This window comes from Tripterygium wilfordii, chromosome 19 (genome assembly GCF_013401445.1).
Source record: "Tripterygium wilfordii isolate XIE 37 chromosome 19, ASM1340144v1, whole genome shotgun sequence".
Classification (NCBI taxonomy): Eukaryota; Viridiplantae; Streptophyta; class Magnoliopsida; order Celastrales; family Celastraceae; genus Tripterygium; species Tripterygium wilfordii.
Window position 1 is genome coordinate 484,454 of NC_052250.1, and position 17,185 is coordinate 501,638.

Here is a 17,185-nt window from a genome sequence, read left to right on the forward strand (position 1 = left end):
GAGAGAGAGAAGGTAGAGTGGTGGAAAGGGTAGAGAATGAGGGGATAGGTGGAATGGGTGGAGAGAGAATGAAGAGATAATAAAGAGATAGCAAAAGTAATTTTTTTTTTTGAGTACAAGTACAAACACAATATACGACACACCACCAGATCAAGCCTATGAAAGTACAAGTGTCAACAGGCCTCACGCAGGAGGCACAAATCAAGCCCACGCAGGGGCAGACTATCAAGCTCGCGTAGGGGCAGACGAAGCCCACACACCTCCTTGTAAATATTCGGAAGAGGTGAGACTAGAACCCATGACCTCAGTCAGGGACATGCAAAGTCATTGCTACTCAACCAATGACTCATTTGCAAAAGTAATTTTTGAATTTCAAATCTTTATGAAATTGTCATGTCACTTTGTTTATGTGGACTGACACATAGATTATGAAGGTTTATGAGTGTTTTTTTTATGAATGTCTAACGCTATCGTATTTAATTTATGAGCACGACGGGTTTTTTGCGCACCAAAAAATAAAGAAGGTGACTGTGAGTCCCTATTGTATAAAAAAGAAAAACACATGTACATAACGGGCTTAAGTAATTTTCTTTGCTTAAATGATTAATTAAAACCAAAATAAATAAGTAAGTGAAAAGCGAGAGATACGCATGCCGGCGCAACTTAGCAAGATGGCTCAGGGTAATGTCTTGATTGATCACGTATGGTCGACTTCCCACACGGCCACACAAACGCACACGAGCAGAAAGGAAATTCCCAGAAACTCCACAACTTTCCCGGAAATCGGAATTTAGGGTTTCTACCGCTCCTCTCTTGCGCAACATTTCACAAATTTCTGGTAAGATTTGTCGAGAAAATCTTTCATCCTTTATTGTTAGGTCCTTTTCGTTGCTCTCGAAGAACATGATTTTGATTTCAACCCCATCTTCTCTGTAGAGGAAGCGCTTCAGAATCACAAAAACCCTTGAAGAAGGGAGGCTAGTAAGTGAAAGATATAAGAAATGGATGAGACGGAGGGAGGCGATTTTCATCGAAACGAGGCGATCTCGGCGGTGGCCGACGACGGGTTCCTTGGAGAGGAGGACGACGACTATGAGGACCTCTACAACGACGTGAATGTTGGCGAGGGCTTCTTGCAATCCTTATCTCGCAAGAACCAGGCCCCTGACGTGGCCTACCAAGATGATGCCGCTGCTGCCAGTACCAATAACGGGAACAACAATGGCGGCAGCAGAAACGACGTGGAAGAGAGCAAGGATGCTTATCCCCAGGTTGAACCGATTCCAGGTACTTCTCAAGTATCTTTATCAGGTGTTGCTGGTGAAAGTAGTGTTTCTAGGGTTGCTGGTTATGAAAGTCAGGGGTATAAGGGGCCATCTTATTTGGGCCCAGCTGGATCGGGAGGGATTAGGGTTGAATTGGGGCAAGGTTCTAGTAAAGTAAGCGAGGTTGAGAATCAAAGTGCTAATATTAATAATATTATTATTAACACCATTAGCGTTAACAACAGTAGTGTGGCTATGCATCAACAGCAAGAGCCACAACAGGTGCCACCGCATCCTGCTCCTGTGGGGAATATAGGGACTCTAGTCAATGATAATGTGAATAGAAACATGAATGTTGCTGTTGGTGGTGCTGGAAATTCTGCTCATAATGTTGGTGGTGTGGGTGGGGGTGGAGGTGGTGGCACAATCTTATTTGTCGGGGATTTGCATTGGTGGACGACAGATGCGGAGCTTGAGGCAGAGTTGGTGAAGTATGGGTCTGTGAAGGAAGTGAAATTTTTTGATGAGAAGGCAAGTGGGAAATCAAAAGGTTATTGCCAGGTGGAGTTTTATGATCCGGCTGCAGCCACGGCTTGCAAGGAGGGTATGAATGGGCAACTTTTTAATGGGCGGCCCTGTGTGGTGGCTTTTGCTTCACCTTATACTGTTAAGAGGATGGGAGAGGCCCAGGTCAACAGGAATCAGCAGGGGGTTGCGCCTGCTAGAAGGGGGCCTAATGATGCTGGGGGAAAGGGTGGTCCAGGTGCTGGTCCTAGTGCTGGTGGGAATAATATGGCAGGTGGTGGGCCTGGTGGCAATTATCAAGGTGGTGATGGTAATAGAGGGTATGGTAGAGGAAATTGGGGGAGGGGTAATGCACAGGGAATGGGAAGTAGGGGACCTGGTCCAATGAGGAATAGGCCTGGTGGGATGGGTGGTAGAGGTTTAATGGGCAACGGTGGAAATGGGTTTGGCCAAGGCATTGGTGCAGCTTCTCCAATGTTGCACCCTCAGTCAATGATGGGACAGGGTTTTGATCCTGCATTTGGTGGGCCAATGGGGAGAATGGGAAGTTATGGAGGCTTTCCTGGAGCTCCTACACCTCCATTTTCTGGTGTTTTATCTTCATTTCCGCCTGTGGGAGGTATGGGTTTTCCTGGTGTGGCTCCTCATGTGAATCCAGCCTTTTTTGGCAGAGGGATGCCTATGAATGGAATGGGGATGATGCCGTCTGGTGGTGTTGATGGGCCTAATATGGGAATGTGGGCAGATCCTAGTATGGGTGGATGGGGTGGTGAAGAGCATGGTGGTGGAAGAGCAGGTGAGTCTAGTTATGGAGAGGAAGCTGTGTCCGACCATCAATACGGTGAGGTGAGTCATGACAGAGGAGGCTGGCAAAATCCTGGGAAGGACAAAGATAGGGCTTCGGAGAGGGACTGGTCTGGTTCTTCCGATAGAAGGTATCGTGATGATAGAGATACTGGATATGAAAGAGATTTGCCTAGAGAAAAGGATACGGGTGGTCAAGACCACGAATGGTCAGAAAGAAGGCATCGTGATGACAGAGATGTTGTTAAAGAACGAGACAGAGATCGTGAAAGGGATCGAGAACATTCTCGTGATCGTGATCGAGAGCGTGACAGGGATCGTGATCGTGAAAGGGAACGTGATCGATACAAGGATGACAGAGATAGATATGTCGATCATCATAGATACAGAGACCGGGAAGTGGAGCATGATGATGAATGGGACAGGGGAAGGTCATCGAGAACTCACAGCAAGTCACGGTTGTCGCATGATGAGGAACATAGGTCAAGATCTAGGGATGCTGATTATGGGAAGAGGCGAAGGCTTACCTCAGACTGACCATAGCATGTTTCTTATTTTGGAACTCTAATGTGATCAAAGAAGTTGGGAAGTTTTCAAACTTCATTTTCTCATGATCACTTGGGGGCTATCTTCTGAGTGGTGTTCTTTTGGTCGCTGATTCTTGGACAGCTATCTTGAGTTCATGCCCTTCCATTGCATCTTTCATGGGAGCTTGTTTCATCCTCACATGAAAGAAGTGAGTTCTTGAACTTTTATGTTTTGGTGTGACTTTTATTTACCCGTTCTTTTCTATTGGTCAGCATTGTACTTGGAATCCTTTATGAGTATGCCATGCTGCTATGCTTGTTAGTGGTTGTTAGCCAAGTAAGAACCAGCATGCAATGAACTCTATTTGGCATAAAAATACGTCGAATTTGGAATCTATAATGAGTATGCTATACTGTTAAACATGTAGTTAGTGGCTGACTGGCTGTTAAACCAGTTAGGAACTAGCGGACTATGAATGTGTATGTCTCAGTTTCTATATTATCATTTGGAGCTTGTTTGTATTGAGGCGTACCATGCTGTAGTAAAAATATCTGAGGTTCTCTCTCTTTTTTTTTTGCCTCTCTTTGGACCCCAGTTATTGACTGGCACCTAATCACCTACTTCCAATTGTTATGCATGATCCTTGTGAAGTTAAGTGTAAAGAATCTTGGATGTAGAAATATGATTATTTTTTTTCCGTGTTTTGATTAAAAAAAAAGTTATTCTTGCGTTGGTTCACTTTTCCAGAATTTGCCACTGTTCTTTGTGCCCCAAACATTATACTTTTAGCAATTCTTGGAGTCAAATCCTGTATCCTTTTCTGTAATCATTCCTTTAACTTATACTATTCCCTTTCAAATAAATTGTCAAAGGCTTGTAGAGAAAATCTATACCAATAACACTTGAAAAAAAGTATGTAGTGTTTTCTTCCTGGAGCTGTGGCCTGTGGGGCATGCTATAGATGTAGCATCATGATCTTGGGAAGTTAGTTGATAATACTTATGAATTATATTATGATAAGCTTCCTTTCTTCCTTTCCTTTGGGATCTTCTGGTCTGCCCCAGTTGGTTAGTTGAGTGGTCGCATGGGTTGACCAGAATTGCCTAGTGTGTTAAAAGTTTTTATTATCAGTGAATGACTGGTAGATACTGTTGAATATTTTCCTTGAGATATTTTCACCTTGAATTCGTTGTGATGATTTCTTTGTCTTTTCGCTTATGGTTTTTGATTTTTGGGAGAAAATGTTTTTGTAGTTATTGTCAACCTTGCTGAAAATAAACGTTTCAATACTTATTTTTGGAATTGTAGCTTAAAGGACATTTGATCTTTGAGAATGGAAGCTGTTCATCAGAGCTAGAGTTTCCCCTGGGTATGGAAGAGGATGCCAAGCTTCTTTGTTGAAGACACATCGCCAGCATTGATGTAGAAGTTTTACTTTTGGTTTTCAGTTTCTAGCTTTCCTTTCCATTTGATGTTTTATTTAGTTGGAACTTGATTAAATCAATGTTGTGGATGATGCTATGGCTTGGAATTGCTGACGTTGAGCTGTACTAGATTGTTTTAGAACTTACTGTTTGAATGATGTAGTTGGATTTAGCCTAGATGATGTTATAACGTGTCTGTTCTCTTTCTGCCTTTCTGGCTAGTTGTATCATTTCTATTCCTTTTGTTGTTGTTTTTTTGTTTTGAAGTACATCCCCATTTTGACCATGCAGTATCCTGTGAAGAGTATGTAGCTTATTTTTTCGTTGCAATTGTTTTGGCCCTGAGAATTGTACAGATGAGAGTTGTACATATTTTGTATAGAATGATTTACATTTGATTAGATTTTGTGAATGTACAGTTTATTTAATGCCTTATACTACACCTTTTGTAATCAACCTTTTTCTTGGACTGAAGTTTCTGATTTCTGTACGAAGTATTTTGTTAGCTTAGTTTTGCTCATGGACTGCATCCACCTTGGTTTGAGTTGGTAAACTGCTACCATCAATGCGGGATCATCTGCAGACTAAATTTTCTATTATTTGTGACTTGATTTAATTAGAGTTTTGCACAACATTGAAGTTTATTTTTTTAAAGTTGATTTTCATACAGATCAGAGAGAATTCCTTCAATATGTTGGACGTTATTTTGCCTACCTTTCTCGGATTTTTTTTTTCATATGCAAATGCTCTTTGATACTTGTACTTGGTGTGGAACTTTTCTTTGATTTGTAGTGGAAGTGTCTTCTACCAAATGTTTCTGTATACTGACTGGTTCCCGGAACCATTAGTGGAGATGATTCTGGAAAACATTCCTTTTGTGTTTTCATTCGGCTTTCTTGATCCTTTCTCATTGCTTTTACCATATCTTCTTTGTTGGATGCTCTTACAATTTGATCATATATGTGAATGTTGATTTGATTGGCCTAGCTTGTTTGAAGCATTTTACCTTCAAATCGTGTAATATGGATGTGAAAGCAGTCCTCTGATGATACTGGTTTTGGCAGGCTTAACTGAGAAACTAATGACTTGAGCTCTCGCTCTCACTGTGCCATTAGCTGTGCTTATTAGCAACTTTGTGGTGCTTCTGCTTTTATTGTTACCACTTACCAAATACCAATTCTGCTTTTCATCCTTGTAATGGTTTGTGCCTTTGAGTGTATATTTTGTTTGTGGGAGCAATACTCTTATGGTCAGTCACATGCTGAGCTTTGTATTAACTTACCTTGTCATCAGGCATGAAATTTATGTGCACGTAGGCCTAACAGTTTGAGTTTAGGCTAAAGAACAAACTTGTATAGTGTCAGTCGATAAAAAGAGAGTATATTTGTTTTCAATTTGACAATAATCACAGAAGAAAGTTGACATTAACAATCAAATGAATGTACACTAAAACTTGAACCATATAGAACCTAAGACTTCGAAAATGTTTACATGCACACTATACACATTCACATTCCTATCCAATGGCTAAAAAGGGCTATGTCGATTTGGTTCAAGATCACAGTCTAAAGGCCCAGCACAAAGACAGGACTACAGATCCCTGATCCAGCCCATAGTGATGATTTATCTGGGCCGAACCATATTAGCTACAGGCCCAATATGACCAGGCCCGCCCATTTGATGAAACCCGCCAGAACCAGAACCATAAAGATACCCCACCATCCCAACACCACTGCCATTCACATCAACACTCCCCACCCCACCACCGCCGCCGCCGATCTCTTCCTGCGTGTCCCTCTCGCGCACCCCCGCAGCGGTTCTCTCTCCTTCCATTTCCCTAAACCTCTGCAAGTAAACCTTGAGAGGCTCCACGTATTCCTCGAATCCGAGTGTTGTCATGGCCCACAGTAAATCATCTCCGTTGATCGTCTTCCTCTTCTCTCTCTGGCACTTGTCGGAGGCTTCTCCGGTGACGAAGCTTATGAATTCCGACACACACTCCTGTACTGTCTCTTTAGCGTCCTTTGATATCTTCGCGTTCGCTGGGAGTGCCTTCTTCATGATCCTGCTCACGTTTGCGATTGGAAGTAGCCGGTCTTGCTCTCGTGGTGACGATAGATCGCCAGAATTCGCCGTCGGGTTACCTCCTCCGGAGTCGTTGCCGGAGTCTTCCATTGAATTTGGTGCGCGAGAGAGAATTTGGGAGCGAATGAGTTGAGTCCGTAGGATTGATGTGTTTATAACGACTACAGACGGGACACGTGGATGGTTTTGGACCGTTGTTAGTCGATAAGTGTTTGTATTTGAGGGCTTTTTCTAGCCATCCAATTTTTGAAGGCAAGGATGATCTCGGCCGTTGAAAAAAATAATATTTTTGAGTGTTATTTTCTAAATTTTTTTATCAAAATTCATGTAATGCATCTCAAAATATTGAGATTAAGATTTGTTATTGCAATTTTGTGGTTTGATTAAATATTAAGGTACATAAAGATGTATTTATGTATGCAATATTGTGGTTTGATTCTTAGTTAGTTATTTAAAAATGGGTAATGTTAATGAGTGTCCTTAGGCCAATCAGATAAATAAGAAAAAAGGTTATTAAAACCTGGAAAAGATGTATATTTTAAGTTTAAAACTATCTTCTTTTTTTTCGTTATCTAAAAAATATAAAGATAATTTGGTGGATCTTATTGTGTCTTCCCCTTGATTTTTTAAAATTTTTGTTAATCGAGAATGACATAACTTAAGTTTGTCATTTGAACATTCGACATGAGCCGTTAGATCCATGTGCTGGGCGCATGGTCACGAAAGTATCGCTCACAGTGGGAATCGAACTCATGACCTCCTAAATCTATATGGTTTGGTTCTAGAGGGACTCAACACATGGCCACAAAGGTATTATTTACAGTGAGAACTCATGACCTCTTAAGTTCATATAGTTTTGTACCAGAGAGATTCATAAATTAGATTGTCACGCAAGTGGTTAAATTTTTTTTAACCTTTTGAATGCAAATTTGATGAATGTAATTTTGTCCTCTCATGAATGCAACTAATAAGGAAGCTTTCTAGTGTAGGGTCTAGTGGGATAGGTCACTCTTAACTTGCCATGTGCACATTAAATAGCACAAAAAAGAGAATACTTTGACATTGCTATCAAGTTTTAAATCCTATTTTTAACTAAATTGATGTTGTAGATAGTATTTTAAGGTAAAAATTTATGGTCTTTTCTTAGAAAAAAAATTTATGGTCTTTCTTCATTATTATTATTTTGGAGATATTTTTGGAATTTAAAATTGGGTTTGGTCTTAAACTCTTGATAATTGTTAATTTACTAAGTTTGCTTATGTGCCTTCCACTTAATTACATTCGTTTACGTATACCAATAAGACTTTCGGTTGACTATATTTCATGAGTGCTCCACTACTTCAGTGGAGCAAAATTGGCTTTAGACCTTCAAGGAATTTGAGTTGTTAGGAGTTGCAAGAACATACATGGGTCATCATGGGCTGCATAGTTGTCTAATGTAGTTGATTGGGCAATGATAAAAAACAAAAAAAAAAAACCCCTTTGATGGTGGGGTTTTGTTTTCATTATCATTCGCTTGAGGTGGTAAGTTTTTTAGTCAAAACATATCCTGTAAGAACACGCTCCTCTATACTAGTAACAATTTATTTGTTTTGAATCCATTTATATTGAACAACTCGATTTTGTCTTACGCTACTCTACACTAGTAAAACTTTATTCGTTTTGAATCAGTTTATATTGAACCACACGATTTTGTCTTCCTAAACTCAAGACCAACCCATATATTAGTTTAAGCCCAGGAAAAAAAATGCTTGTTACTAGTTTGAAAATGTCTTATTACATAAACTTCACCATCTTCTCATGGGTGATGTGGGACAAAAGAATTAGCCCTATCATCACTTAATAGTTTGCCCTACACCACCAAATTTTACACTACAAGAGACTTGTGATCCTGCCCACCCGAGTTGTGCCTGTTCTAATTGACAATCATGCCTGGTACCACTACTCATGCAACAAATTAAACAAAAAAGAAATTTTTTTTTATAGTTTTTGAAAATCAGCACAAATAAGCAAGTTGAACATGACTAAAAGTCTAAGACAAGAAGATGAACAGGCACTAAGAAACCCAAAAAAATGGTCCAACAGAACTGACCATTGATAAGAAGCTCAAGCTGTTCTTTAGTCTCAGTATACATCACCCTCTGCATTTCTTGAGGCCAGTCTACCCAAAATCATCATTCATTAATCAATCAATGGACCATAACCACATGGGTTATTTGCCAATGATTGAACAGTTGCATATCAAATCATCAGCTAATCCTCACACACTCTCATGCTCAGAAAAGAAACATGAAAAGGAAAACCCAAGTTTCCAGTATGCCATACAAAAGGTCAGTTACATTATACAGAGTAGTATTTCCTACAATACACGTTCATGTGTACAGAAGTAATAAGTTAAAAACATCTAAGACTGCAGTACAGTGGCCTTGCTCGAGTAGCTTCACTTCCTCTTCGAGGGTCTTTAACAAATCCTAATTTTCTTATAGGCAAAATAAACACTACCATTAACTAGACTAGTTATTTTGTGTGTCTAAACAATGCATAGACAACAGCTGAAGTGAGCGAAGATGAGGGCATAGTTAACTAATAATTACTGGACTTTCACCTCGATGGGTGAGGCTTCATTCTCTTGGTCAGCTGCTGCTGCTGCTTCTTCTTCATCCTCATCGTCCACCTCATCAGCTAGTTTCGTAAGTTCTTCCTGGATCATGAGCTTAATGGATGACTTTCTTGGGGTGAGATCGGTATTGAATTGCCCAGCTGAAATATAGCCCAATAACTTTGGATTTAGAGAGAGAAATTTCAATGACAGTTTGAGAGTTCATTTTAATGTTACAAAAACTTTGATTGCAGGGAATACCATTTCTCATAATCTATCCGAGTCGAAGAATGTCATCCAAAAAAAATACTATAATGCAGTAAGATGAATGAATACAAAACATATGGATAAAATTCTTGCTGCACCCAAATGAACGGAACAGATCTTAATAGGTGGGATTGTTGGTTTAGAATACCATATATAACTCAAATTTTCACAAATTCGGAAAGGATCTTAAGAATTTGAATGCATACCAAGTTGCTTCAGAATGTCAGTGAATGTAGCCTGCAAGACAAAATGATACAAATTTTTCAGAAAACTCGTTATGAGCAATAAACTAGGAAGGAACTTTATAGCAGCTCATGAGGAGATTGCAATCAGCTTTGAGGCAGGCTTAAGACCTCAGAAACATACCAAGGGTACTTCATCATTTATCTCTTCTAAGAATAGTCAGAACTCAGAAGCGCTAGACACAAAATCACCATTGAGTCTTACCGTATTGAAGTCCACTACTTTGAGAATACCACATATAGCATCTCTAAGCTGATCATCACTAGGAGGCTTTTTCACTTTTGCTTTCTCCTTCCCTTTTGTAACATTTTTACCTTCAGAAAGCAAGAACAATATTCATTATGTTGCCAATCGAGGATGAAGAACAACACCTTCAGATGACCATTCAGTTCATAACAAGTTCATTGGCAAAAACCAGTAAGAACACTAATTTGAATGAAAGGCAAATTCAGGAAAATTTTGAAGGAATTGTATAATGACAAGCTAAGAAACAATGATCCTGGAAGAAAAAAAACCACAGTTACTCTAATTTTTGGGATAAGAAGATTTGGTCATGAGACGATCACACCAGAAGTGAGGGTGTTGAGATATTGCCACTTTACCAGTTTTCTTCTCCTTTGATGCAGATTTCCTTGGAGTTGATTTCTCCTCTTTCACTACTTTTTCAACCTTCTTCCTTGAGGAAACCTTTGGACTTGCATCACTGTCATCATCAGCCGGAAAGCGTTTTGATGATGACATTTTAGGTGTTCTTTTAGGAGTACTGGTTTTATTTGACACACTGATATTCTTTGTTCTGGACTTTCCAGCAGGTTTCTTCTTTTTGAAGGGAGATTTAGAACTGCTTTTGCTTTTCCCTGTGTCCTCTTCAGATTCATCTTTCTCGTCACTTGCAGAATGCTCAAGCATCTCATCATCCGATTTTTCAGTAACACCATTCCTGTTTTCCTCTTCTCCATGTTCTTCATCATCTTTTTCTTCTACTTCCTCTTCTGAATCATCTTCTTCTGTATCAACAGTACTCTTTTTCTCTGACTTTGATGTATCCTCAGCTTTTCTTGAAGACTGCAAATTCGGAAACAAAATCATCTAAGTAAACACACTGGCACAGGATGATAAAAGTTGATAACACATCCCACAGCACACATATGCACAAATATAAAGGCTTTCTACAGCTAGCATGCTACTAGTGCTGCCCGCCCTCTCTACAAAGGACAAGGAAAACGTTAAACGCAGGACCATCAACCATACCATTGTCATTTCAGAAACCAGTACCCAGACATGTACAAGAGAATGGTAAATAAAATCCTACTGGAAGCGAGTTCCTTAATTCCTTTCCACATACAGATAGGATATACAATTTCTCTTTTGTTTTTTGAATGGACACTAGACAAGAACCATAACCACAGAAACCTCCTAAGAAGAAGCCTTCTTACAAAGAATCCTTTTTGAATTTAACTAGTCAAAACATGATGAGCAAGCATCCAGCCCCAACCCTGAGATACCACATGGTCAACATTCATGATTCCAGCCCACATCAATTCATGTGAGACCCTTCCATGACAATGCAAACCCCAGAAGAAACTCTTTCAACTACATGGATTCAAAACACAAATCATATCATGTACATCTCAAGGGAGGATATAATACCTTTGCTGAACCTTTTGAAGATACACTTCGAGATTTTGGTGAAGTTTTGGTCACCACCCTCTTTCGCTTTTTGCCCTTATTTGACTAAATATTGAAAAAGCACAAACATTGTCAAAAGAATGCCGGAGCAAGAAGCAATTGTCTACACACAAAAACAGGACTATTGGAAAATGCTAGCAAATAAAATAAACAAACCTTCTCCTTTTCCGCAAGAAGCACATCTGTTGTAGCATGAGGGGCCACCAAAAAGTCGATCAACTTTGTAATAATATCTTCCTACATGCCCATATTTAAAATCATTAATGTCATATCCCCTGATATGTTCAGCAAGGTCAATGTGTGCAATTTCATTTCAAGGGGAAAGTTGCACCAATAGGACCTCCTGGGTCCAGAATGAATGTACCAGACACCAAAATTCAACTGATACAGTAATAAATGATTCAATTAAAACTGGATCGGTAAGCTCGTTCCCAGTTCTTGGTGCCAATTAGTAAGTTTGTGTGCTTCAATACAAGTTCAAAGTGGTCAAATCTCTAAACAGTCTATTGGCATAGCATATAGAAGACAACAAACCATCCAAAACAAAAAAAGGTTCTTCCCAATTAGTAGTTGCTAATTTCATGTATAGACAAAATTACAGGACTTGATAAGAAAATATAACCGCATTGGACATAACAAACAAGTGAATAAGTGAGGCTTACAGCAGTATTTAAGCAACCTACCTTCTTTGTAGTAGCCTTGGCAACAGATATATCCAGTATATCACAGAACTCCAACAAGTTCTCTTTATTACATTTGTCGAGCTTTTCCTTCACTCTTGTCTTTTGCTTTTCCTGGAAGAATGGCAGAAGCACCAAGTGGTCAATCAGCTCTTACAATCTACTGCATCATATTCAATTCAACAACTAAAGACTAAGTAATAATCCATTAAATACCAAAACATAGAGACATATATCTTGCAAATACCTTAACATCCAATCTAGATGAAATTCTATTTCTTACATAAGAGATCTTCTGTTACCTCGTTTTCATGCCACACAAAACCAGAAAAACGGGATACATTACTCTTGATCTGGACAGCCTGCAAAAGTAAAGAGTGACAGAAAGAATTTAAAAGCAGCACACTGCAAAAATCTAAACAAAGAGTTTTCATAGTATAAAATTTATAGTCTGATGCAATACAAGTTCAAGTCGTGTGGATAAAATATAAGAGATAAGAACTCAAACTCGGTGCACAAGGCTTGGTGGTGGTGTAAGGGTCCGGAAGGGCAAATTCATGATAGCCAATAAAAAGGAGGAATGACGTGAACTGTAATATATAACCACGGTAGAAAATGCCAACGTCAACAGGATTTAAGATTACCTTCCCTCTCCTTGCAAAGAGAATTGAATGAAGCAATTTGAATGTGTCATCAAGCTTTCTTCTTGACAATTTAAATGCCACTGCACCATAAAAAGTAGTCGGAGTTTATGATTAAGATTTAAGACATTCCATTTGATAAAATCCAAGAAGATTATTGGACCCGTTTGGTAGCTGCCCAAAACAATTTTCGGACCATGAATGTACAAATGTTAACAAATTTTGCGAGATCTTAGAAGCAGAAGCCAGGTCCTATAGGTTCTGTTGCTTTGAAGGTTTTACCTGAAACTCTTAAGAACTGCAATCAATGATAGTTAGACATATCGTACAGAGTGGAGAAATTTCAAATCTAAACAAATAAAGTAAATTGGAATTTGAAAGGCACTTTAGCATGATATCAACATGATGACAGATGCATAGTCATTTGGAAGCACTGTTAACAAGCACTTCAGACTATATGCTAGACCATAGAGGCATCGGTCTTTATCCAAGCTTGGCAGCTTATGTAGGAAACTTTCAGACACATTTTACTGTTATCGGTTCTTACCATCAAGGGGCACATTAAACTGAGATTACCTGTTATCTTGTCAAGATTCTAAATTCTGTTGTTAGTATGGGGAAAAAAATCATTTCCTTATGCTTTCCTGCAACTTCAAACATCATAAATAGATGGAAAACAATTTTCAATTTTGTATCCTCTCTTTTTCATCTTCTCCATTAATCATCATATTAAAGTCTACAATATAAATCATAACTATGTTTCTCCCACTTAACATGAAGGCTGATTGAAAGGTATTAATATCAAACACCAAGTGCCTAAAAACCTAATAAGTGTATCAAAGGTCATAAAAATACAAAGTAATCCAAAAGAACGACATGGATAGGCACTACTCATTGTTAATTACATATTAATATTGACATCAATCCAAGAACTGCACAATTATCAAAATTTCACAATTCAAAACAATATCATGAGGGAGAGTAGACAAAACACAACAGAACAAAACACATCGACGAGTGGAAAATTATTCAGCTTAGGTGCCCATGGCAACACTGGTTATAGAGACAAATTCAAAACATAAAAGCAACAGAAGAAGCACGAAGAAAGGAATAAGAACCAAACCATTAGGTATATCTTTCAGGGGCGTGCCACGACCCTGTAAATTTCAAAATAGACTATGAATAAGAGAAATATCCATGAAACAGAGAGCAAAAATCAAAAGAGCATAAATGATCACCTTTTCAATTTGGAAGTCCTTGACAGCATCTCTCTCTATAGATGCCACCAGCCTTTCGACAGATTTCCGCTCTCGTACAGGCCGATCAGTAGCAGGTGTTCTTTGCTCTGGCTCCTGCTTCTCCTTCACAGCCTTCCTTTTATCTTTCACTTTCTCGACAGCACCCTTCTTTTGACTACTACCCCTTTCTTTTCTACGTTTCTTTGGCCCTTTCTCTTCCTCATTGTTTTCTCTCTTCTCTCCTTGTTCAGCATATGACACATCAACCTCTTCTTTTTCTTCAGCACAGGACCCATCAACCTCTTCTTCTTCAGCACGGGACCCATCAACCTTCTCTTCTGCCTCTTCTTTATCTTCCTTCTTTTCTTCGGTATCCTGGTTTTCTATTGGGCCAGTATCTTGTTCCATTGATTCAGCCTTTGGTTCCTCCTTCTCTTCGATATCCTGATCTTCTTTAGGACCACTATCTTCTTCCATAGATTCTGCCTTTGGTTCCTCCTTCTCTTCTTCTACTTTTTCCACCATGCCATTGCTTTCTTTGCCTTCATTTGCATGTTGGTCTTCATCCATTTTCTCAGTCACCCGTTTCTTATCTTCTTCCATTTCTTTCACACCATCACTTTCCTGTTCTTTCTTAGTCACATCTTCATCCGCCTTATCTGGTAGACAATTTCCATTTGTTGCTAACTCTGGAAGTTCAGTCTTTGAATCTTCCTCACCCATACCTAGACCAAATTCAAGTTAATTCCTTCAGCAAAAGAACTTTGATTGCCGCTAACAAAAGTAACCTGCTGATATTTTAAAAAAAAAACTCCTCAGAAAAAGGGAAGGCGGAAACAAAAAATGGGACGTTAGCTCCGACCATATGGATGGAGCAAATAATTTATTTGCTATGGAGAACGTTAAAGGGAAAAATCCTCTGCGAGCCATGATTGCACTTTTAACAACACAGATTTCTCTGGCCATGTGTCTAAAACTTCACTATACAGATTTCTTTAAATATATGTCTAAAACCCTGTTCCTTCCCAAGATTGAACCCTAGCAGAGTTGATTACTCAGTTCTCGAAACTGTTCTCTTACGGCAAGAGCATTGCATAACCATATATACAATACAAAATTACATTTTGGGGGAAGGCTAAAATAGTTTAACACAAACAATGGACCATTTAACATTTGGTATTCCAGTCAAACTCTATCATGCAAAGACAAGGAAAAACAATTGCCCCATATAAATACTCCTCTCACATATATAAAACTTTATCGCAACACAAAACCAATTCCAGGATGCTCAAACACAACACTCCTGCATCACATGCAACTTAAGAAAAAACTCCTCTGACAATGAAAACCCATTGGAATAACCCATCATGCAAATTAACCGAAAAGACAATGTATAGAATTGGAAAAAACAGTGAACAAATAAAAATTATCACATAAAGGTTCCCAATTTTCCCAATAAAATACAATGCATAAATTTTAGCTCAGCAACAAAACAGGAGATGTACAGGAACTTGAAATAGACTACTAAACCGAGAAAAATTAACTTCAGCGTCATGAATTTGACATTCATATATGATATAACTTGCAAATCATCTATCGAATTTGAAAAGATAAAGTGAAATTGAATTTGAAAACACATTATTACAAGAAGCCTACTTCCCATCAATTTTTTAGCTCTAAAGAAAGTAAGACCACATCCCAAAAAATAAGGTGCAAAATTACAAAGAAGTACTTAAGCACTTAATTCAGTATTCAGTGTTTTCAAGCATTTCCACATAAACCAAAACTGATAACTTATTTTCACAAACAAATCCGCAAAAAGGTTCACTGATATCTCAAACACTAGAAAAAAAATATTAAAATAAAAGCCCAAAAAATGCGCAAAAACTTCCCTTTAAACTTAATTGCAGTATCCAAAACGAAAATTTCTAACAATTATATATTTCTCAAAACAAAATCTCAAAATTTTCCTCGAAGTCCTAACTTTTCTCAGCAGCCAAATAGAGCTAACAAAAGCTGAAATCAACAAGCAGAATACCAAAAGCAGCTAAAAGAGCCCAAATTTAGAGAAAATCTTTAATTCAAAATGCCCTACAAACAGCCAGAAAACAAAAACTACCGAGCACATAATTCCGCATCAATAGCTAATCACCAGCAAACATGCACGAACAATAACAATATTACACAGATTCAAACGTATTTCCAAATGAAACTTACAGAGATTTACAGGATCTTCAACGTCTTCAACTTCGACACTCATCACACACACACTCTCTCTCTCTCCAGGTGGTTTATGAGAAATTGAGAATCATTGATGGCTGAGATCAGTTTAAGGAGGGGATCTGTTAGATCGACGGCTCTGATTCGATATTCTTATCAAGTGGGCCCCATCTATGGAATGAAGTGGGCCCAATTAGGAATTTAAGGATGAACGTGGGTTTATGCGTGTTAAATCACTGCAAATCCATGACACTGTTCCATATGGGCTTGGGCTTTGCCCTTTTGTTGGATCATGGATTATTATGCTTGCGACTTGCGAGAGCACACTTTGGGCTACACGTTGAGCCCAATATGCTGGACTGAGCCGAGATACTGAGATACAGAGATAGATTGGCATTTGGCCCTATTAGGATGGGGCAAATTGGATATAAGCCCAAAATTAATTCTGTCAGGCCCCATATCCATCAAGGAAAAACTTGTCACAGGGATCAAGATTATGCATTGTAAAAAATAGAGATCGTCACATGAAGGTTTTACGTTGAAGAACAGAAGATCAATTGACATTTTTGCATAGAATGTGAAGTGATCTCTCCATAGGAAATATAATATCACTTACTACATTCTAGAACTACATAGCTATTTTCAAATAGTGTTCGTTTGTGACTTGGCTCAATTAACCTGTCGCGTAAATTTATACGTGCGTAGTCCAATCCGAGTTTAGACTTAATGGGCTCAAAAAAAAAAATACAGCATGTGGAATTGTTTTCGGTTTGGGAAAAAACACTACATTCTAGTCTAGTGCATGCTTAGAATAAAATATAAGAAACAGAACAACCCACAGACTTCAGTTGAATCTCATGCTTCAACTTCAAACATTGGACACTTGATTGAGCCCATGGAGAGGTCAATTTCAATAAGGTTTTCTTCTTCAGTGGCCTCATTAAGCTCTCCCAAAAGCTCCATTAGGCCTTGTTGTT

At 38.7% G+C, this 17,185-nt stretch overlaps 3 protein-coding genes across 4 annotated transcripts; 1 reads left to right on the forward strand and 2 right to left on the reverse strand.

The window, feature by feature from the left end:
* The first annotated feature begins 678 nt into the window (after positions 1-678).
* Positions 679-4,753, forward strand: LOC119986246 (uncharacterized PE-PGRS family protein PE_PGRS46-like). Its single transcript, XM_038830820.1, has 3 exons — positions 679-838; positions 937-3,330; positions 4,431-4,753. The coding sequence occupies exon 2, from the start codon at positions 1,002-1,004 to the stop codon at positions 3,129-3,131; it is 2,130 nt and encodes a 709-aa protein (XP_038686748.1). The 5' UTR covers positions 679-838; positions 937-1,001; the 3' UTR covers positions 3,132-3,330; positions 4,431-4,753.
* A 1,159-nt stretch (positions 4,754-5,912) lies between these two features.
* LOC119986248 (nuclear transcription factor Y subunit B-3-like) lies at positions 5,913-6,969 on the reverse strand. Its single transcript, XM_038830823.1, has one exon. The coding sequence runs from the start codon at positions 6,719-6,721 to the stop codon at positions 6,170-6,172; it is 552 nt and encodes a 183-aa protein (XP_038686751.1). The 5' UTR covers positions 6,722-6,969; the 3' UTR covers positions 5,913-6,169.
* A 1,948-nt stretch (positions 6,970-8,917) lies between these two features.
* Positions 8,918-16,324, reverse strand: LOC119986247 (protein DEK-like). Of its 2 annotated transcripts, none has more exons than XM_038830821.1 (12): positions 16,206-16,324; positions 13,989-14,713; positions 13,874-13,907; positions 12,754-12,833; positions 12,412-12,471; positions 12,113-12,223; positions 11,586-11,666; positions 11,391-11,474; positions 10,343-10,805; positions 9,945-10,054; positions 9,704-9,734; positions 8,918-9,391 (listed from the first exon to the last, which is right to left on the reverse strand). In XM_038830821.1, exons 1-12 carry the CDS (start codon positions 16,246-16,248, stop codon positions 9,222-9,224), a joined length of 1,992 nt encoding a protein of 663 aa, XP_038686749.1. In that variant the 5' UTR covers positions 16,249-16,324; the 3' UTR covers positions 8,918-9,221. The 2 variants fall into 2 exon arrangements, with proteins under 2 accessions (XP_038686749.1, XP_038686750.1); XM_038830822.1 differs by having other exon boundaries at positions 9,945-10,049; positions 10,338-10,805.
* Between the last annotated feature and the right edge of the window lie 861 nt (positions 16,325-17,185).